The 22,625-nt window shown below is 51.0% G+C and overlaps 1 protein-coding gene and 2 long non-coding RNA genes across 7 annotated transcripts in view; 2 read left to right on the forward strand and 1 right to left on the reverse strand.

The window, feature by feature from the left end:
• Positions 1–48: 48 nt before the first annotated feature.
• Positions 49–10,195, forward strand: LOC114197814 (uncharacterized). 4 transcript variants are annotated; one of them, XR_003606960.2, is made up of 4 exons: positions 49–577; positions 740–929; positions 4,072–4,484; positions 9,499–10,195. It is a non-coding gene; the product is annotated as an uncharacterized LOC114197814 (long non-coding RNA). The 4 variants fall into 4 exon arrangements; XR_015766995.1 differs by having other exon boundaries at positions 52–577; positions 4,072–4,197; positions 4,410–10,195; XR_015766994.1 differs by having other exon boundaries at positions 51–577; positions 2,070–10,195.
• On the reverse strand, positions 1,486–11,918 carry LOC114197815 (uncharacterized). The gene is made up of 4 exons (XR_003606961.2): positions 11,788–11,918; positions 8,844–9,952; positions 4,354–6,314; positions 1,486–4,246 (listed from the first exon to the last, which is right to left on the reverse strand). It is a non-coding gene; the product is annotated as an uncharacterized LOC114197815 (long non-coding RNA).
• GLT1D1 (glycosyltransferase 1 domain containing 1) overlaps positions 10,862–22,625 on the forward strand; it is an 81,197-nt gene continuing 69,433 nt past the window's right edge. Inside the window, exons 1-2 of one of the 2 annotated variants that reach the window (XM_028089006.2) lie at positions 10,862–10,978; positions 22,314–22,462. In XM_028089006.2, coding sequence (XP_027944807.1) covers positions 10,911–10,978; positions 22,314–22,462 — 217 coding nt within the window. In that variant the 5' untranslated portion in view covers positions 10,862–10,910. The remainder of the gene's footprint in view (positions 10,979–22,313; positions 22,463–22,625) is intronic. The other variant, XM_088019633.1, reaches the window with a different exon arrangement.

Below are 22,625 nucleotides of genomic sequence, written 5' to 3' on the forward strand. Positions count from 1 at the left end.
CATTGGCCGCAGCCGCCGGTGACTTCCGGTTCTGGCCGGAAGCCCGGCCGGGCGGGGGCGGGGGGCGTCGCTGCCGCGGGGAGTGGTGCGCGGCCTCCCGGCGCTCCCACCCGCGGTGCCCTTTAAAGCGGGATGGCGCCTGGCGCTCCGCAGTGTCAAGCCCGCGGCTACGGAAACGTCGGCCCCCTCTGGCCCCGGACTCTGCCCGCCCTCCAGGCTGATGTGCGGAGCCGGCGCCTGCCCCGGGTTCCCTCGCGCCCCGCACGCGGTTTCCCTGCAGGCGCGCGGCCGACCGCGGGGGCTGGTGGCCCTGCGCTGTGCGCCGCCCTGGGCGCGGTGGGACGGCGAGCGGCGCCCTGGCCCCCGCTGCCCGCCGGGTGCCGGTTCCACGCCCGCTCGCCGGGCTGGCCGCCACGCTGTCGCCAGGCATTGCCGGTGGTCCCCGCGAAGGACCGCTGTCCCAGAAGAAGCCGGGCTCAGAGCCTGTGTCCTTGTCCCACGGATGGCTTCCCGCTTCCCTTCATCCCTCGACTCCGGTGTCCACTCCCTGAAGCGTTTCGCGACCGTCGCATCTAAAGTGGGTCCCGCCCCCACCCCATTGCCCTGTTGTACTTTCTCCGTAGCACCTGCCGCGTTCTTGGTGCGTTCCTTGGCGCCTTTCCCCGGCTCGTGCTGGTCCCCACAGGTACTGGCCCCGCGGTGGCAGGTTCTAATGTGCCTTCTTCTTCACCGCGCCCAGAGCACCTGCAACGGTGACCGGCACATGGTGGAGTGGAAGAGCGTCCCTGAGAAATGGCCCGAGCATGGCTTCCGATGGTGGGACCCACAGCTGAATGAGGGGACGAGCGCGAGACCAGTGCTGCTAACTTGCCGTCTTCACGGCCGGCTGAGAGAAGCCTGGAGCCGTTAGCTGGGCAGTGGGCTTGCAGGTAGGTCACCTGGATAAGAAGCCTTTCCTTGAAGTAGCATGTGTTCACTTTTTTATGTTCCTAAATGAGTGACCCCTAGAGTGTTGCCCCACACGGTTCTGGCACACAAAAGGCAGTAAATACTTAATATTTAAAGAGGGAACCATCGAACGCCAGTGGAGGACCTTCACACCCAATCCATTAATGCCAGTCATCCTCAGGCCTTAGCTGAAATGTCACATTTCAGTTCCTCCCAGAACAGGGCGGATCCCTTTTCATATGTCGTTAGGGTACCCTATACAGTTTCTTCACAACACCGTATTAATTAATGATTATATATTTTGTGAAATGATTTAATATCTGTCTTCAAACCTGGGAGGGCTGTGATTTTGTTTGTCCGTTACTGTGTTCCAGGAAACTGGCACAACCCTCGCCAACGATAAATACATGTGGAAATGAATGAGTGAATATTTGATTTTTTAAATGGTGCCAAAAGAGCATTTTCTGTTTGTTTGTTTTTTTTGAGACTCCCCTGATGTTCTAAAGTGTACATAATATTCTAATTTAACTGAAGGGCAAGGCGCTTAAGATTTCTGTCCAGGATCACACACCTAGCAGGCAGAGCTCAGTCTTAAATAAGAGGTTTTTACTCAATTCCTAGTACAATGCAGTGCTTCTCCCACATTCTGGCTGGAACATGAGACAGAACCTCCAAGTATTTGTTAACAGACTGATAAAACTGACACGCTCTGGCAAAGCGCAGAGTAAATATGTGGGTAAAAGTGAAGCCATTTGACTTGGTTCACGTGATTTAGTGTGAAGCTCTGTCCAATGCAGATGTGCCATCTTGGATGACGGCCGACTAACTCAGTCGGATTATCTCAGCTGGGAAGTACAGAGCTAAGTGAATAAAGTGGGTGTGGCAGTTACAGAGGTCAGGATGTACCCTGAGGCACTCTGAGCAGTTCCTGGTCCTGGGGAAGAAGTTGGGTGTACCCTGCAGTCTCTGACACCATGAAGTTGCAAAAACAGTCCAGCAGGAAGAAATGCTTTGGTTTGGGTGCAGTGTTTTTTAAAAAAAAAAAAAAAAACAACGCTCTGAGAATGTGGCAGAGTATCCCTGGGCCAGGTCTGGGCCTGAGCCTTAGGAATGTCTCGCAGCTTCTCCTTTGGTGCCTTGGAAGCCCTGAACCACCATGTAAGAAGTCCAGGCACCTTGCCAGAGAGACCACGTGTCGAAGAAGGGTCTGCAACTCTGTTGAGAGGAGGTCCCCATCATCCCAGCCAACCTGCCAGGGTCTGCAACTCTGTTGAGAGGAGGTCCCCATCATCCCAGCCAACCTGCCAGCTCAAGGAAGCCACTCAAGTCACCAACAGCAAGACCAGCAGAAACTGCCCAGCTGAGCTTCAGCCCAGATGGCAGAATTGTGAACAAATGAAATACTTGTTATTTTGAACCACTGAGTTCAGGGCAGGATTGTTAGGCAGCATCAGGTGATGAAAACACACCTGTCTTCTCCCATGGCCACAATCTGCTGACACCAGGTAGCAGGCACTGTCTGATGTGGGGCGTACACTTTCCAGCTTACTTAAGGCCCGCTCACTCTCTGTTGTCTCATTTTCTTACCGCAGAGAAATCTTCTCTCTCTGCACTGTCTGGTGCACTAGCCACTAGCCACGTGTGGCAACTTGAACTTAAATTACTACGAGTTTAATAAAATGAAAAGTTCTGTGCCTCAGTCACACCAGCCACATTTCAGGTGCCCAGTGGCCTCCTGTGACTGGTGGTTACCACGGTGAGCAGCACAGCATAGATCATCCCACCTTTGCAGAAAGTTCTGTCCGACACGCTGCCTTGTCCTAACGTGCCGTGTGCACCCTCCTGTCCTTCCAAACGGGATGCCATTCGGCTGCCTCCTCTCAATCTGTGCTGCCCCCCTCCTTGCTCCCCACCAGCTACCCATGCGGCTCAGGAAAAGCTAACGTCATCTTTGTTTTCCGGATCTAACTATTCAGAACCAATGCTAGTCTCTCATGCCTCTTCACAGTGACTGGTTTGGAAACCCAGACTGTAACCATTCAAGACATGACATTCCCCCAGGGCCCAGCAGAGCACAAATGACATAAATTGGCCCAGTCAGCCAAAAGAAAGGACTCTTTCCATGACTGCAACGGAGACACACTCTTCCAAACGGGGCACAAATTCGGGAGCCGGGAGCCCTCACTGCTGCTGGCAACTGCCCCACAATCATTAGTCGAGCCAGCTCAGGACGTGGATGGCATGTGGAGAATCAGGGAGAAGTTAGATAGTAAGACCATAAAGCTTACACTGTTTAGGCCACTGTGTTGGGTTTTCTGTTACTTGTAGCCAAAAGCCACCTGTCATGGCGAGCAGGAAAATAAAAGAATAAGAGAGGGCAGCCTGATTTTTTCCTCACACTTGGTCCAGTTTGCTCGTAGAGTTTCTGCCTGGCCCATATAAGCAGTGTGTTTTTAGCCCCTGTGCTAAGCCCCAACGATGATAGCGCCAAAGAATTGATGTAAGTTGACTCTCACCACTTTACGGTGTATTCTTGGAATATGCCCCTGTTCCTGAAAGTAATCGTGGGAGTCTCTCCTTTGCACCTCAAATAAATAAGTACATGACCTAACTCACACAGCTGGCGTGTGGAAGAAAGGTAACGTTGTCTTACAAAGTGTAGTTTTGTGGGCAGTCTCTTCACCTCAAGGACTCTCTGGGAAACGGGACCTTACTGCAAGGTCGCTTGTGGTGTGGACTGGAAGGCACCGTTTGCTCTGATGCAGGACGTTTCCTTCTCCATCACTACCTTGTCCCCTGTCCCTGCTCAGTGCAGAGCCCAGAGGAGATGCTATCTTGATGGAGTGAATTCAGAAACCACTGGGGACCGAGGACATGTCAGAGGCTGTCAACTTTTTCACGGTATTTCTGCTTTTCATTTCACGTCTGCATGCCTCATCCCGTGCCGCCATACAGCTGTATCTGCTTACTCATAGTTTTCTGCTTTCTCAAAACATGGGTCTACAAGTGGCCATCACGGACGTCCTGTGCCATCTGTACATCACTAACCAACCCTTCTCCACATGTCATGACTGCTCAGTGTCAGTACTCATGGCCAATGCTTCTGCTTTCCTGCTTCCCCAGTTCCATCCCAGGGACCACGACAGGCCCAGCTCGTCTCTGTGCGCCAGGCCACGGAGTGAGGCATCAGCTGCACTGGAGTCAGGCCATCCCGTCCATCTCTTGACTCTCCTCGGGTACAAAGTTGTTGTAAGTTCTGGTTATTTCTGGGAGTCCCTGTTGTAACAGTTCTGTCTGGCTGCAAAGCATGTAGGTAAAAGCAGAAAATATGAGAAGTAAAAACAGTCAACCTGTGGGATGGAGTCAGGCCTTATTTTCTTGAGCCCAAAACAAAGTCACACTAACCTGCTGTTGTGAGAATTAATTCAGCTTTCAGAATGACTTCTGTTTTATTTTTACAGGGGAGGTGAGAGTGTGTGGCCAGGAAGATGGGTTTTGGTTTGACTTCTTTCAAACACTCGTTTTCTTCGACCCTTGTGAGTAGCAGCCTCTACTTCTTGGGTTCCTTTTCCCCTGTGCTTTAAATAGCCATGAGACATCTGCAGCAGGCAGGCACTCACCGACAGAAAGGGGGAGGGAGGAGAGAGAAAAGGAACTTCTGCTTCCTTCCGTTTGAAGAAGTGCAAGACATGGGGCCGCACCTGCCCATTCTCTTTCGACTGCCACTCTTACAGTTCCTTGTAAACATCTCCATTCCTGTCGCTGTTGTAAAACAGCCAGCAGCCACAGCGTGTTCATGTTTAGATTAGGCCTTACAGAAGAGGTCCGTGGAGATGAACAGGAAGGACGAGCACTAAAGCACGTGCGTGAAATGATTCAGCTCGTGATACTAAGGGCATGCCCAACACATGGAGAAAAGAAGGGATTATTCGGTGAATTCTGTTGGGGTGAGCGACTATACACCGGGGAAAAACAGGCTTCACATTTCAGACCAGCATAAATTCCAGCATAAATTTCCTATCAAAAACATTACATGAAACTATTGGCAAACAGAAAATCTCGGGGCAGGGAACGCTTTCCTAAGCCTAACACCAAGGCCATAAGCCATAACAGAAAACATTAATTGATCTGGCTGCGTAAAAACTTAAAACTTATTTGCATAAAAAAGGATAACTGCAGTTGGCAGCAAACAGACTTTAAAAATACTTGAAATATGTATGACAAAGTTAATGTCTTTATTTTATAAGTTCTTGGAATCTTACGGGATTTCTTGGGTAAATATCCAATAAATAAAACTGGCAAAGTGAATGTTCGGGCGTCGTAGAAGAGAGCGGTCCTCCGGTGCTGCTCAGCATCTCTTCTGCTAGGGGCACCTCGCTTTTCAGCTTCTGGGGTGGTACAGGCAGGACTGGCCGTCCCCTAGGCTAGCTGTGATCATGGTCATGTGACCTAAGCCCATCCAATGGCAGGATTCTATCTGTTGAGCTACAGTGATAGGCTCAAAGACGGACCCCATTTTGGTCTAATCAGAGCTGATCCCTTGACTTATTCTGGAGGACCAGGAATGAACTGTTCCTTCTTCTCGATTTGTAATTCTAAAGATATAAGCCTAGAGTTGCCAGGGGCCATCTTGTAAAACTTAGGAATGAAACAACTCAGAAAAAAGTAGGGATGAAGAGAGAAAGACCTTGTTTGAAAAAGACATGTTCCAGGTCTAGGTTGTGCCTATCGCCTAAAGTAGCTTTTTTTCTTGGACATTTCAGTTGTGAGCCCATGACTTCCCTTTCTGATTAAGCAATTGTGCCTTTCAGTCCCTTGCAATTGGAAAAGTTCCAGCCAATACAAGCAATACATACACATGCATGCACACACACACGGAAAGAAAATGCCCTTCAAGGGAAAAAAAAAAAAAGTCAAGTTACACCAGTAATTTAAAAATGCAGAAAGAGGGGACATGTCACTTGAGCTGAAAAATAGTCAGTGTTGGCAACTGTTGGGCAGTCAAGTGAGGGTACTCATAAATGGTCAACGGAGAGGTAAATTTGGTACAAAGTTTTTGGAGGGCAATTGGCTGTTTATATCAAAACCACATTTGCCTACACTGAACATGCAGTGCCACTGCTAGAAATTTAAAAATGCATGCAGAGACTTAGCTATAAAGTGTTCATCACAGTGTTGCTTAAAAAGCAAAAAAAAAAAAAAAGCGCCTGGGTGGCTCGGTTGGGTAACTGCCTTCGGCTCAGGTCATGATCCTGGAGTCCCGGGATCGAGTCCCGCGTCGGTCGGGCTCCCTGCTCAGCGGGGAGTCTGCTTCTCCCTCTGACCCTCTTCCCTCTCGTGCTCTCTCTCAAATAAATAAATAAAATCTAAAAAAAAAGGAAACAGCAAGGCACTGATTAAATTATAGTGCATGGGTACACTGGGATACTATGTAGTCATTGAAATGATGCAGGATTCTGAGGTGGAAACACATTCAAGATTCACTGTGTTCGTTTTCTATTGTTACAAAACAAATTACCACAACTCTGTGGTGGCTCAGGCAACACCGTGTCAGCTCACGGCTGTGGGAGCCACAGGCTGGGCATGCTGGCTGGTTTCCGGCTCGGGGTCCCGAGCAGAAGTGAAGGTGCGGGCTGGGCTAAGGTCTCTTCTGGAGCTCTTTGTGGCTCCTGTGATCGTGGCTGAATGTAGTCCTGTGAGGTGGGGAGGAGAGGCCCACTTCCTGCTGGCTCTCAGCTGGGGGCTGCTCATAACCCTGAGCCCATCTGTGCTCTGTGCACCTGGCCGCCTTTGGCCCCAGTGCCAGCCCCAGAGACTCCAGAGGATCCCTCACACCGGAGTCTTGGAGACATCAGGAAATGTGCAGCGCCGTTCAGTGACTGGGTGAGACTCACCCTGTACGACCTCCCTATTCTAAGGGTGACTAATTTGGAAATTTAATCCACAAATTCTCTTCACCTCATCACATGGATGGGCATTTGATTGAATAACTGGAAGAAGGCATAAATCAGGAGGCTGGAAATCTTGGGGCCATGTTAGAATGTGGCCTCACATGGGGCAACCCTGTCGCGACCCCTCTCTGAGAGCTTTTTCTGTATCCTTGCTTAATAAACTTCTGTCGCTTTACTCACTAAAAAAGGTGGGGGGGGGGGAATTGCCTACCACGATTATTAAGTTTTAAAAAAAGGCAACAAAAAACCCATATAAAACATTTTTGCTTTTTGTGACGAAATGACAAACACAAAGCAAAGCAATAGAAGTCGACAACAACAAGGTCCTGTGTTCCTGGGTCCGTATAGCGGGGCTGAAGGGACTCTAGAGCCTGTACGGTCCGCATCACTTTGGGAGACGTGCACCTCCTCAAATCTCCCGTTTCTCCTGTAAAGTGCTGAGAACAGGAGTACCTGCAACCTAGGGTTGGGGGGAGGACGGGGGGGATGGGCACTGCCAGCTGTGTGACGGGCACCATGATTTATTCATTGAGCCTGGAAAAACTTGAGACCAGAGTATTCATAGCGGTTATCTTAGGGCGGTGGGATTCTGTGATGTTATCTGTGTGTGTTAATCCTCTGTGTGTGTGTAATATAAATGAAAAAGGGGCACCTGGGTGGCTCAGTCGGTTAAGTGTCCAACTCTGGATTTTGGTTCAGGTCATGATCTCAGGTCATGAGATAGACCCCTGCATCAGGCTCTGCACTCAGTGGGGAGTTGCCTTGAGATTCTCTCTCCTTCTGCCCCTCCCACTGCTCACATGCTCATGCTCCCTCTCTCTCTCTCAAGTTAAATCTTAAAAAAAAATAGTAAAAGTTTAAAAGAATAAACACAGGTCAGTGCTCACAATAGGGTGTTGTTAGCAGCAGTTAACCTCTGATGTGCAGTGATGGGACCTCTGTCTCCCGCATCGTGAGAACCGTGAAGCCCTAGAGCTGCAGCAGAGCTCTCAGATGTCCTGCCCCAGTTGGCAATGATGAGCAGCTTTGGGATGAGCGTCCTTGCACTGCAGAGTTAAGAACGCAGTACACCCCACCTTCAACACAGCAGTGGGAAGAAAGGCCCACTTTTTTTGCCAGAAGCTCAAAGGGAAAATTGTTTAGTTCTGGTTTACTTCCCCATGTTCATTAAGCAAGACTGGAAGAAACTAGTTATTTTAGACCAACAGCTTGCTTTTGTATTTGGTCACATTCAAGTGCTGTCAGTGAGACAGGAAGAGAGAGCACAACAGTTCTGCCTGCGCCTTTTGTGTTTAGGAAGATCTCTCTCCCTGTCTCCCCCCTGCCCCCCCCTTCACACACATACACACACATCCCATAGTTGTAGTTCTCAGTATGGTGGGGAAGAATGATCCTACAGAGATTGGAATCTGCTAGAAAAAGAGGAGAGTGCCCCACTTGTTAATGTCATGAAGGCAAAAAAAAAAGATGTCAGGTGCTGATTTTTGTCATGAACCATTTCTAAAGTCAATATGCCCATGGTGCTCTCCCCTGAAATGCTATACTTTTATACAGGGTAGATAATAAACTTTCATTTTCCTTGGTGCCGTGAACTAGAGAAATAGTCTGAGCAAACACTATGATGAAAGAAAAAACAGATTTTGCTTTACATCTATTTTAAGACCCTTATGTTAGAAGCATCTGGAGAAATCTTATGAGAGGCTTACAACCTTTTCTGTTCTAGCTGTGCCCCCCCCAGTAATTATTTCTGTATTATCCCATAATAACACATTTTTTGTCTTTGTACCCTTTTCTATTACCTACTTGGGAGAATCATAAAAGACTTCACCAAAATGACCTAATTAGCTATGATACTGTGTAGTCTTCCTTGTCTTATAAATGGGTAAGCTGAAGCAATGAATGAATAAAGTAAGGGGCCCTCAAAGATATGTCAGAACCTCTTACCTTACAGGCGTATTTCAGAAAAATCCAATAAAAGTGAATTTCAGCCTAGGAAATCCTATTGCAGCACTGACTTCCATTAAAAAAATCAGGAATGTGGGCGCCTGGGTGGCTCACTTGGTTAGGCGACTGCTTTCGGCTCAGGTCATGATCCTGGAGTCCGGGGATCGAGTCCCGCATCGGGCTCCCTGCTCGGCGGGGAGTCTGCTGACCCTCTTCCCTCTCGTGTTCTCTATCTCTCATTCTCTCTCTCTCTCAAATAAATAGATAAAATCTTTAAAAAATATCAGGAATGCATTATCATAGGAGTAAAATTTCACAGCAGTGCACAGTCAGTGATTTCATTTAATTCAGCAAACATCTACCAAGTGCCTTCTCCACCCACAACATGGTCCCAGGCAAGTGGAAGTTGGAGCATGAGTGAGCTCAGACCCCTGGAGACAAAGGGGCTGGCTGCTGATTATTATGCAGGCTGGGACCAGCATGGGGGAAGGGACAAAGAGCCATGGGGGTAGAAGTGGGGAATAAATAGTGCCTTGTGCGGGAGCCAGGGCCTTCATACACACATTTTTGAAATGGGCCAGTTAGTGGGTCGAGTGGTTGCCCCGAAAAAGATAATGTCCACATCCAGGTCCTTAGAACCTGTGTTCTGTCTTAGTGACCATTTGATGCAGGGCGACAGTGCGCCCCGCTAACAGACTGTACTTCCCGGCTGCCGTGGATGGAAGATGTGGTCATGCACTCTATGAGATAAAGGCTTCAGCCGTGTGACACTCCAGGAGCTCCTAAATGCACCATGTTGGGTGCACCCTTGTGCCCACCCTCCCTGCTGCCTGGAGCCTGACTGATGGGCCGGGCTGCGGCCGTCATGCCGCACTTTAGGGACATGTTGAGAACAGAGGCCGGACCCTGGGATGCTGGACTTCGAAGCCTGGGTCCCTGGTGATGGTGGAGCCATGAAATAAACGAGTTTCTTCACGTTCAGGTGGAGATCATGAAGGAACTGAAGTGAGCCTCCACCACTGTGGTGCGCTGAAGAGCTCAGGCCCCCTGTGTCAGACGGAACCAGGAGGCTAGACTGGTGGGACTCCAAAATCTGGGAGCTGGCGCACCTAAGCCAAGACACAGCCCTGTCAGTGCCTCGGGGTTAAGGTTCCGAAATGGAAACGTCAGAACAACCAATCACAAATGGTCAACCAGGCTTTCAGCTGGAGCCAATTAACATACTTCCTTTGATTCTGCATTTTCCGTATGAAAGTCTCTCCGGGAGTTCCTGCCCCTCCCCCACCAGCCATTTCCAGTTCGGTACTGCTCCATTGGAGTCAACTTTGGCTCAAATAAACTGAAAAATCTTACTATGCCTCAGTTTATCTTTTAACACATCTAAAGGGGACAAGACAGCTCCTTCTTATATCTAGTGGACTGTGGAAATGGTTTAAGATTGCCACATCTCTGATTTTTCAAGCCATTCAAGAGACCCTGGTCCTGATACCCCTGGGGCAGACTCTGACCACCCTGGTGCCCACGAGGCCGTCCATGGTTCCTGAGGGAGGGCATCTGCAGTCACCCCTGCTGCTGGTCCTTCTGGGAGGGGACCCAAAATCACCGCTGGTGCTAGTCCCCAAAGGAGCAGACCTACAGCCTCCTCCCCATGGGAGTGGACCCATGAGAGTACACCTGTGATCTCTTCTGGTTCCCATGGGAGGGACCCGAGGAACCCCTGGTGCTCGTCCCGTGGGAGCGGTCCTTGTACAAATGGCCCCGCGAACCCCGGGGCCCGGGGCCCCGGTCCCCGCGGGAGAGGCCTCGCGCTACCCTCTCTCCCCCGCTTCCCGCGCGCCGGGAACCCGGTGCCAGAAGCGGCGAGCGCGGGCGCGGCCTCAGGAGCGGCGGGCGGGACCGACCCAGCGCCACCGCTCGCCGCCCGGGCGCCCGCCCCCCACCCCCTCCCCCTGTCCGCGTCCCCGCCCCCAGTCACCCCCCCCCGCCCGGGTCCGCGCTCCCGCCCCCGCCTCCGGGCCAGGTCCGCGGCGGCGGCGGCGGCGGCGGCGGCAGGCGGTCGATGGCGGCATGCGGCTCCTGTTCCTGGCCGTACTGCGGCGGCACACCGGCAACGCCGTCACGGCCGAGCGCGTCCGGTAGGTGCGGGCGCCGGCCGAGCATCCGCGTTGTGAGCGCGGCGCGCTCGGTGGCCCCCCCCCCCCGGCCGCCCCGACTGCGCACCCAAACGGACTGGCGGGCGCGCAGGGGGCCTGGGCGGGCGCGGGGAGGCGGCGGCCCGCGGGGGGGCGCGGGGAGGTGGGGTCCGCGGGCGCGCAGGGCCCAGCCCCGGCCCAGGTGCCCCGGCCCCGCGTGGACGCGGCTGTCCTCACGCGCACCCACTGGCCTCTGGGGTTGTCTGGGGTTGCGGGGGGGGGGGACTCCGCTTAGGACCCCGCACTAGGGCAGGATGGTAGGGAGAAGGCGCTGCAGGGGCTGCCGGCCTGCTCCGCACGCACATCTTCCGTGCCTGGTTCATTGATGCTTTCTGTGCATTAGGAGCGCCCTAGGCTTGGGGACTCTGCAAGGAGAACCGAGGTCGGGTCTGCGTGACGCTTACATTGCCGTGGGGCAGAAGAAAGTAAAAGCGCATGGATGCCTGCCGTGACCGACGCAATGTATATAACCTAACAGGGTTAGGGGCTGCTCGTGCACGGGAGCTGTTTCAGGCAGGGAGGCCCTGGGGAGGCCTCCCTGCCTAAGTGACGTTTGTGCAGAATCCTGAGTGCGAAGGAGGGTCCCCGGGAGCCTGGAGCTGGGGAGGGTTTCCAGGCCCAGGGTGCAGCAAACGTGCAAGCGCTCCCTCATCCTTCGGGTGGGCCCTGCTGACCGAGGGGGCCTCCCACCTCTGCTCCCAGCATACCCTGTTCATCTCCCCCTCCTGTGTGCTCACCTTCTCAACACTTACCTTCTGCTGCAATGATCTAGTCATGTGCTTATTTGTGTTTTTTCTCTTCTCCTCTCTGCACTGTAAGCCCCTCAGGGCACGCACAGACCAGAGTAGTGCCTGAAGCTTAACGGAGAGTCATTGTTGCTGTTTTTAACTGACTTGCTTCATGAAATTTCTCAACTTACTTCCCCTCAGTGGGTCTGTTTCCCCATCATTAAAATGAACGACTGGGGGCAAAGCCAACCCTTTAATGTCCCTTTCCACTTAAAGATGTCACAGTTCTCCACCAGATTATAAGTGGCAATGACTGACAGAGGATAAATCAGTTTTCTGAGGCTTACGATTAGGATTTCACAATGAGGATTTTCATCATACAGGTTTATCTTCAGTCTAATTTCAGTGCCCCTGCTTTCACTCATGGGCACACGGAGGGAGGAAGTGCCCTGTGGCCTCTGCTCTGATGAAGCACATTCTAGCAGGGGGTCCACAGAATTAGAGGAGGCAGTTTCAAATGGTGGTGAGGGCCACAGGCGGGCTGGGCCGGGAGCCGTTCTGACTTGGTGATGGTTAAGCTCAGACCTCTGTGACCAAAAGCAGCAGCTCGCTCTGATCTGGGAAGATGGTTCGGGAGGGGGTAATAGCAAGAGCACAGGTCCCGAGGCCAGACCGAGGTTGACAAGCCTGAGAAGCAGAAGGCGGGGTTCTCTGGAATCTAGTGCTTCCGGGGCAGCGGGGGGGTGGGGGGGGGCACACGGGGGGCAGTGCCGGGAAGGGGGGTCAGAGAGAGATGCCAGATCCTGTTAGGGAACTAGAGAAAGCATCTCTTTGTTTAACATTTTGTTCCCGATGTGAACTGTACATATGAACCCCAATATTCCAAAGGCCCCTAGGCGCCCCCAGCCCAAAATGTCAGTAGTGCTGAGACAAACCCCGCTCTGGGTGGAGTGGGTAGACATGGCTGGAGACGTGGGCAGGACCCATGTCATCCGGGACCCGTGGTTTTGTGCCACGAACAGAATGAAGCCACCAAAAGCGATCCAGCATGTCCTGAGCTGAAGGCAAACGCCCAACGACTGAGCCACCCAGGCACCCCAAAAGCGATCCAGTTTTGAAGAAGGTCGTTTGAGCTGTGTTTTGGAGGGTGGATTGGGGGGGCAGAGGAGCTGAGCATTTGGGTCTGACATATTTCAGAAGTAAAGTAAACAGGGCTTGGCTGTTGAATGTGGAGCATGTCGCATAACAAAACCACAACTATTTAGTAAGGAAATTACCGTCCTTTATTCAAGGGAAAACGACTCATGGATCAGGGATTCCCTGCCTCACCAGCCGGTCGCACTTCTGTGGGATTTGGGGCTAGAGCGAGGTTCATGGAGCCTTAGAAGCAGCTCGGCGGGGACAGTCCTGGCTGGCTGGGAGGTCGGGGTTCCTCTAGCTAGCAGAGCTAGCAGGTCCTGCCTGCGAGGGGCAGGTGAGCTGGCTAAACCGAGCTGGAGGAGCCCAACTGGCCTGTGTTGGGTTTCCTCAACAGAGATGCATTTCCTGGCCAACTGCGGCTCGGGTTTGGGACGTGGGCCAGGCCACCGGGCAGCCTCTGTATTTTGTGGGTCCTGCTGGATGCAGTGGTTTAGCCGGTGTAGGCAATAGCCAGGGGGAGGGTGTTGGGGAGGAATGGTCCGTGTGGGGATCGATAAGCAGAGTGACTGTTTTATTGTCTCTGCGCACTTTGCCCTTCCATAGACCTGCGTGCCACGTGGGGGAGGGTGTTGGGAGGAATGGTCTATGCAGGGATCGGTAAGCAGAGTGACTGTTTTATTGTCTCTGCGCACTTTGCCCTTCCATAGACCTGCGTGCCACGTGGGGGAGTCCGTTCACCTTGTGCCTGACCCAGCAGCTGTTAGTTAAGCCTTTCTACATACCTTCATCGGGCACCTCCTTCTGGAGTGGTTTCTGAAGCCCTGCGAATGTTAGAGGGTTTGTTCATTAGCGTGAGGCATTCAGGAATAATTATCGCTGTTGAGGGTCTTTGGTTTGCTGGAAGGGTTAAGGGGGCCCCTGTGTGAACACGAGGTCGGGGAGCCCGCACCCCTGTCCCCACTGCGGCGCCACACTCCACTGCCCAGGTTGGCTAGTCTGGCTCTCAGAGTGGTCCAGCGAGGGGACCTGGGTTCCCCGCTCACCTCCCATCCCCTGAAGCTACAGCCATTTTCCAGAAGAACCTGACAGTGATCCTGACAATGCCTCTAAATCAGGCAGATGTGTTCAGGTCAGTTCCTAACAAAAAAGATCACAAGGAAAAGCTGCTCTGGTAAGTTAAAAACAGGATCAGGAACCTGGGGAACAAAGTTCTCTAGAGAACAAAGTTCATTTCATGGGTGATGGAGAAATAAATTGCACAAGTAATGGATGTGAAAAAAAATATTCAGAGTTGTTGTAGTGAAATAGTGGTGGGTCCACAGTTTGAAAGGGCGCTGAACTCAGGTGGGAGGCCGGTCCTCAGAGCCCTGGAATAATCAGCCAAGGCTGGGCCAAGTTGGGCCCACAGGCCAACCAGACGCAGTGGCTGTTTCGTGAGGAAAATCTGGGGGACAGGGCGGTGCCCTGTGGCGCTGGTTGCCGCCTCCCCATCCCCCCCGTGGCAGTGGCAGATCTGGGCAGTTGGACGGGGACCCAAAGCTCTGCAGTCTCCAGCCCCTTCCAGGAAAGGGTTTCTGACCCCCCTTGTACACGGCGCTCGCCAGAGTACCGGCGCCAGGCCTGCGGTTTTGTCGGCAAAGCTCCTCGGGTTCAGGCCGCTCCGGTCGGAGAAGGGAATTCTGAGGGTCATTGTGGCCCACGGATGCACGTGTTGGCGTCTGCATGAATGTGGGGAGCTGGCCTTGGAGCCGAGGGTGCGGCTGGCTTGTTCTCCTCTGGCACAGGTGCGTGGGGTAACAGAAGCAAACAGAAGCGGTGTGGAAAGGTGTGTCAGGAAGGGAGGGGAGGAAGTGCAGAGCGGCCCGCCTGCAGGCCAGGGCTGACTCCCATCCCCACGGCTGCCCGCTCTTCGGACCTCTGGATTCTGCTGTGATCGCCCGGCCCTTGGGAAGAAGAGCCCGAAGGAAAGTTCTCTAGGCTTCTAGCTCTTCTTTAGCAGATGCCAAGGAAACTTCGGACGTCTGTGAAGTCAGTAGGAAAAGGCTTTACTGTTGTTCCCCCTCAAGTAATAGTTTTTGAAAGTCACTTAATATTTTCATTCAGCAAGTATTTATTATTGAGTGTCTCCAGTAGGGCATGGTGCCCGAGGGTGCCCTCTGTCTCCCGAGCACACGGCCATCAGCTCTGTGCTCAGCAGGTGATTGCAGAGAAGGTTCTAGCATTCCTGCATGGCAGACGAACAACATACATTTGCAGAAATGGCTCAGTTAATTGCCTTGTGATCTGTGCAGGAAGAAGTGCAGGGTGATGAAAGGAGCAGGCCTTCTGGAGGGTCTGGGGAGCTCCCCTGAGAAATAGCTTTTTCTTTCTCCTACAGTTTGCTTTATTGAGATATAGTTCATGTACCAAAAAAATTCACACTTTCAAGGTGTGCAATTCAGTGCTTTTTGGTATATTCGTAAAGTCACGGAGTCATCTCTACGGTCTGATTCCAGAACATTTGTCTCACCAGATGCCCCAGCCCCCACTCGTCTGCTCTCTGTCTGCGTGGCTCTGTTTCTTCTGCACACTCCTGTACATGTGACCACCCACCATGCGGCCCTTCCCGAGGACTGTGCATACGCATCACTGCCGGACCCTCTGATAGCCGAGGCGTTCCGGGGTGGGCACCACGTTGTGTTTGTCTCATCCTCGATCCTCGGGTGGAGGCCACTTGGGAAGTGGAAGGGAATAGCGCACACGTTGATAGATGGGCTAGGTAATGGATGACTCTCTAAGCCAGAGCCTGGCAGGTGAGCTCGGTGAGGACCGAGATAGCTGGGAATGGCATTCCCGGCCATGGGAACCATCTGTGCGGAGGCCCAGGGGTGGGAGAAGCAGGGGCACCGAGTGCGGCCTGAGAGTAGCTGGCTGGGCAGGTGGAGCCACGGTGAGGGTTCTGGACACAGAGCGCTCACAGGACCGCAGGCCTGGGAGAGGAGAGGGCTGGCTCTGCGGCCTGGTGAGCACCCAGCCCCGTGTTCACGGAGTGCGGCCACACGCCCACGGGTGGCTGTGTGCTGCGAGCGTGCCCCGTGTGCCCGTCCGACCATGGGGACACTTCTGGCCCAGAGTGGGGCCCACGCGTGTCAGAGCCAGGGCTGCGATGGGCAGACGTGGGGCTGGGAAGCAGGTGGCTCTGGGGGAGCCGAGGGAGGGGCATGTTCAAGTTCCAGGGGTGGGTAGCCACCCCGGTGATGCGAGGGGTCCCTGAAATCATGGGCCCGAGCCGCGGCCGTCCCACACCCACCGCACTCTCCCACGCCGCTGCAGCGGCGGCCACCAGGAGGTGGGTGGCTGGGGCGTCCTGCGCTTGCCTTGCCAGACGTACCTGGGGCGCTACAAAAGGCCAGCAGAGGAGGGGTTAAGGTATTGACAAGCAACTCACTAGACCAACAGGAAAAGGAATCTTTGTGGGGCTGGGAGGACACGCAGGAGGGGCTGCTGGCGGCAGGCGTGGAGGCCGGGGCCTGGGAGCTCTATGAGGTCAGAGGTCTTTGTGGTTGAAGTGATTGAGGAGCCTGGGGAAAGATAATGATTGTGCTCAGAGACTGGATGACTTTAGGAAGAGCTGGATGTAGCAAGCAAGTTATGCATCAAATGCCAATAAAAGCTCTAAGCTGTTTGTCTGCAGCGGTATCAGAGATTTTCAGCTTTAAGTAAGTGGAAACCCAACCCCAACTGCCTGGACAGTGAAGGGAATTTAGCGGCTTATCCGATAAAAGGTCTGGAGGTGGGGCAGTCTTCAGGCTTGATTTTGCAGCGAAGATGCTAAGGACGGGAGTCTGCTTCTTGCCCCTTCTTGGGTCCACTTCCCATTCTTGCTAGGTTTTCCTTGCCGGCACCTCCCATGTCAGGCCTTGCAAGAAGGAGGGTCTGAGTCTCTGCAGGGGCAAGTGAGGGCCCCCAAGTCCTAGAGCTGCATGTCTGTGGTGGGAGGACCGCCAGCTGGGGTGCTCTGATTGCCCTGAGCCAGCAGGAGCACCTCTACCTGGGGCTAGGGCACTTCCCACTCAGATGGGCGACAGGGACATTCACAGTTTTGGGAAGAGGGGACATGGGAATGCACACTCCAGAGGCCACAGACCCGGCAGGTGTGAGAGCTTCACTAAGTCTCATAAAGGAAGGGGGAAAGCAGACGGCAGACGTCCATGAACTTTTGAAGATTTAAGGGAATAACAAATGTTGGCACTGAAGGAGCAAGAAATACATTTGGGAACATTAAAATCAGGAAGTTTTCCATAGAAATTCAAATACCAATCCTCCCTTGGTAAGATGGCAGAACCGGCAAAGGTGAGGAGCATGTCTGCCTGGTACCAATAGAAGCAATTTGAATGCCCCCGTCATTTTACATATTCTGGTGGTCACATTAAACAAAGCACAAAGAAATGGATAAAATTAATTGTAATACATTCTTTTGAACTCAGTATTTCCAAATACCATGTCAATATGTCATCAATACAGAAATTATTAGTGAGCCGTGTGCATATTTTACACTTAGCGCATCTCTCTTCAGGCCCTTAGCGCATCTCTCTTCAGGCGAGCTCATCACGCCTCATGGTTGTCACTAGCCTCCCCCCACAACCCCATTCATATTTCATTAGCCCCATCTCAGCAGACACTGGGGCTTGGGACACTTCCTGATCTGGTCATTTTGCCTGTTTTCTCGTGGAACTTTGCATTCTTTTAAAAAGACTGGCTTCACCACAGTAATCTCTTGAGCACCAGAATCCCATTTAAAAGGTAGATAGACTTTACAGTTTAGAAAACACATTGACAGCACTATTCTAAGTAACACGCTGTCCTGCAAATGTGTTATTATCTCCCTTAATCCACAGAAGGTTACATGGGGCAGTGTCCTCTCTAGTTCACCATTCCAAACTAGAACCTGTGAATTTGTGCAGGCTGTCACACAAGGGCCTCCATCTTCATGAGCACCCTCATCATTCCAAGACCAGCATGATTTCTTTTATACATCAGAAATTCTTGAAATACTGTCCAGAGAGCACCATTTTACTCCAGCCCCCGCCAACTTTCCCCCACCAGAAACAGCACATCCCTGCTTCTCCCCCGTAGGTGCTGTGTCACTGGGCCTGGCCAGGGGCTCACGCCCTGAGAGGCCCACGGGGTGGGACAGCCCCGAAGAGTACTAGGGCCCTGTTCCCATCTCGGGGTCACACAGGGTCACATGGGGATAGAACAGAATGCAGTTGGTATTGCCTACCCTTGTTAAGTTCCTCCTGCAATTTTTTTAATCCAGACATCATAGTTTATGCAAGTTTGCCTAAGTTAAACACACACAAATGAGCAAGGTTCTCTATTCCCTCAGTTAGAGGATGGTTTTCAGCCAGGTGGAAGCAGGTAAATCCTACTGAATCTGAAGTCGGGCATGTGCAAATGGGTTCATCTCTTCCCAGAACTGCCAAATCATGCTTAAGATCCCTTAATTTGTGAGAGATGCATTCCTTCTCAAAACAGCCTTCAGTCGGGGCACCTACGTGGCTCAGTCGGTTAAGCATCTGCCTTCGGCTCAGGTCATGATCTCAGGGTCCTGGGATCGAGTCCCACATCGGGTTCTCCGCTCAGCAGGAGTCTGCTTCTCCCTCTGCTCCTCCCCACCGCTTGTGTTCTCTCTCTCTCTCAAATAAATAAAATTAAAAAAAAAAAAAAGCCTTCAAATAAACCAGAACTCCTTGGACATATTAGGTGCTCACAGAGTTTATTTGAATCACATGATCACTTAAAGAAGGAAGAGGGACAGAGCAGCTTAAGGGCATTAAAAGTCAATCAGAAACAAGGGTAAACTCTTAGTCACAGAGAATTAAGATTAAAAAAAATTTGTTTTGGGATATTTATAAGATCGTAACGTTAGTGTTGAAATGTCATTTAAAAATATGTTTAAAAGACCAAGAACAACCCATTATGTGTACCTAACCACCTCCATTCCATATGTCCTATCTTATCAATTCTTCATAAGACAGAAATCTCTCAGGAATGGATTCTCTAAGTAGAAATCCAACTGCTTCTTTTCCATTTATCAACACATTCGTTTTTGGTTTCTCATTTCCTAGAGTTTTAAGAAAATGGAATAACAACTACTCACCCATGCTCAGAAGCACACTGGATTCTTATTTTTGTAAAATACTAACTTTGAGGCTGATGAAAGCTGGCTCTGTTTGTCCCTTGCTCACAGCCCTTGCAGAAGAGTTGAGGTAGGGTGAGGTGGGGAGGGGCAGTGTTCCCGGCTAATAATGACTGATCAACATTAACAGTGGAGATGGTAAGATCGAGATACTCGTTGTACTTCAATAGCTTAAGCAAGATCTCCGCTTCTTATTTGCCCAGTGACAGCTGCAGCATTGTGCATTTAATTACAGAGAGAGAGAACAATTATCATTTGCAGAGTAGCGCAGGTGATGATGCTCACCCTACTCCCCAGAGTGGCTGTGAGCAAGATGTTTGAATCTGCTCTTGCCTCAAGAGTTCCTGAGCATGGGCGCCTGGGTGGCTCAGTCGTTAAGCATCTGCCTTCGGCTCGGGTCATGATCCCGGGGTCCTGGGATGGAGTCCCACGATGGGCTCCCTACTCAGCGGGAAGCCTGCTTCTCCCTCTGCCTCTCCCCCTGCTTGTGTTCCCTCTCTCGCTGTCTTTCTCTCTGTGTCAAATAAATAAATAAAATATTAAAAAAAAAAGAAAAGAAAGGGCGCCTGGGTGGCTCAGTCGGTTGGGCGACTGCCTTCGGCTCAGGTCATGATCCTGGAGTCCCGGGATCGAGTCCCGCATCGGGCTCCCTGCTCGGCGGGGAGTCTGCTTCTCCCTCTGACCCTCCCCCCCTCACGCTCTCTCTCTCTCTCTCTCAAATAAATAAATAAAATCTTAAAAAAAAAAAAAAGTTCCTGAGCTTGTGTGTGGCTCCCACATCGCAAACAACTTGGCCATTTTATGACCACTTTGCTTGAAGATTCTAGCTCCTTCATTCTTTTATTCTTATCCTTATTTGTTTTGTACACTATTACTCCTAAATGCAAGCCCCTAGTTCACCTGGTGTTTAGCTAAAGAAATAACAATCTGTTTTATGGCTGGAGTAAAAAAAAAAAAAAAAAAAGAAGGGCTATGTTGGTTTTGAACTTTGTACTAGAGCGACTTCTGGATGATTTTAGAGATGCTCGAGGGTAATTTTCAGGGAACTTGATGGTCACCTACGTGCTGGCTTTGTAATGGAAGCCTGAGTGCGATGGGAAGGATCGCAAGAGAGACTCTGCACAGTGGTGGTGGTGGGATCGGGGGCTGTGGGGTCTCCCAGGAGCTTGCATTAGGAAATGGACAGTCATGGCCACGGGCACTCAGAATGCACGCTGAATCGGGCATCTTGCAAGTAGAAGAGTGGGTCTGGAGCTAAGGTGGGTGGAGTGGGGGGCGGCCGGCACGCGGGCTATGAAGGGCGCCCACTGCGTGCCAGGCTAAGGCGTTTGGGCTTGATCCCGGAGACGCATTCAGCCATCAGTTCATTCAAGAAGCAAGGCAGATTCGGGCCCCATTCTCCCAGAGTTGTTGGCTGAGCTGGCTACCCTGGGAGGCCCGGGTGGGTTCGTTGATGTACACGTGCACACACACCTCCAACAATTATAAAATATAACATCTGCCCATGCGTAAAATCCGGCAACACCAAAGGGCGTGTCCCTGTTTCTCCTCCGTAGACATAATCATTGGTATCTATTTCTTATGTGCCCTACAGATACTCCATGCACACACACTATATATACACAAAGTATTCTTCACTTCACCTCCTCTTCATTAAGGACATTATCTTGGAGTTGATGCTAAATTACACTTGACCCTTGAACAACTCGGGGTTTGAACTGCATGGGTCCACTTACATGTGGAGTTTTTTTTCTGTAAATAAGAGTACAGGACTGTAAATATATTTTCTCTTCCTTATGATTTCCCAAATAACCTTTTCTTTTCTCCAGTTTATTGTAAGAATACAGTATATAATATGTATGACATGCGACATCTGTGTTAATCAACTGTTTATGTTAGTGGGAAGGCTTCCAGTCAGCAGTAGGCGGTTAGTGAAGTTTTGGGGGAGTCAGAGTTATATGTGGATTTTTGACTGCATGTGGAGGTGGTGATGCCCCAACCCCCACGTCGTTCAGGAGTCAACTGTATTTCACTGCGATCTACTGCATCCCTTTTTTGGCAGCAGAGCTTGGTGGTGTCAAACGTGCCTTAATGTAGCAAGTTCCCTACTGATGCGCACTGAGGTTGTGTCCAGTCTGTTTGGGGAGTGAGACGCAGCTGCAGAACCTCGTCTGGGGGGCATGTTTTTGCACGCATATCCAAGGGTAGTTTGGGAATTGATTCCCGGAAGTGGAGGTGTTTGGTGACAGTTTGTGCGTCTGAAGTACCCTAGCTGTGGCTTCATTGCCCACCAGAATTTGTACCAGTTTACCCGCTCAGAATAATGGACAGGCGTGTTTATTTCACAAAGCCTTAGGCAGACTTTTGATCTTTACAAATATTCTACGTAAAAAAAGATGACTGAAGTCCAGCACCATTTCCTGTATCTAAAAGCCCAGTTGAATTTCTTTTTCGAGGGCCTGCAATTTTAGGTCCATCCCTAATTTGCCATCAAGTTGTTACTTGTTTTTTTTTTCTTATTGATTTATGAGAGCTCTTTATTTATTAAGTAAATTAGCTTCTTTCTTTCTGTTAAGTGTTTTAAGTAGTCTTTCTCAGTTTCTTATCTGTCTTTTGATTTTGCTCATGCTGTGTCATCATTCAGAAAGTTTCTTTTATTAGATTTGTATTTTAGATTTATGTTACAAGGAGCTGAACCAGGATGAAAAGAAAGATATGTTCTTGAAAGATATTTTGGAGGCAGAATGGAAAGGCCATGAAATATCTTTGGAAGCTGTGATAATGGGTGACTTTGGAAGTCTTTATTAAGAACTGGATGTCAGATGCCTAAAAGCAAACTTTGGGTATCATCCATAATTAAGGGACAGGAGAAAAAAGGTGGAGTCGAGGAAATTTAAAAAAGGAGCTTTCTGGCCCAGCAAATGCCACTGAATACTCTCAGTGTGTGCCTTTTGTCTCAGGACTGAATTAGCCCTCATCCCGCTGGCCTTGGTCCAGCAGAGGTCCCAGGGACCAGACACTGGTGGGCGAATCATTATTGCCACTGATGGTGAGCCTTGTCCTGTATTTTAGGAGGGTTGCCCCTACAGGACAATTCAGAAGATACAGTTTATTAACTTTTTGATTTAAATAATCTTTTGATTTAAGATGTTCATCCCCGTAGCCACCTGTGGCATATTTATCCTTTGCCCTCATCTTTTTCTTTCTCTGTTTATATTTTTTGGTAAAGGGACCATCTAGAAGCTGCCGGCCATGTATGTCTTCTGAAAGATGCCTTTGACCTGGAAAGCTCATCTGAAATCGCCCACCTCATCAAGGCTGAGAACTTGGAGGCAGCATTGGCTCTTCACCTGTACAGAGGAGGCCGACTCTTGCAAGGTAATCTTTCTCTCCAAAGGTGAAACACTGGAAATCATGGAAACCAGAAGCACTTACGGCGTCAAATAAAACAGTTGAGGGGCGCCTGGGCGGCGTCGGTGAAGCGTCTGCCTTCGGCTCAGGTCATGATCCCAGGGTCCTGGGATCGAGCCCCACGTCATTG

The sequence above is a fragment of the Eumetopias jubatus genome, unplaced genomic scaffold (genome assembly GCF_037043125.1).
Source record: "Eumetopias jubatus isolate StellerSeaLion01/CBP00866 unplaced genomic scaffold, mEumJub1_p1.0 scaffold_16, whole genome shotgun sequence".
Taxonomy (NCBI): Eukaryota; Metazoa; Chordata; class Mammalia; order Carnivora; family Otariidae; genus Eumetopias; species Eumetopias jubatus.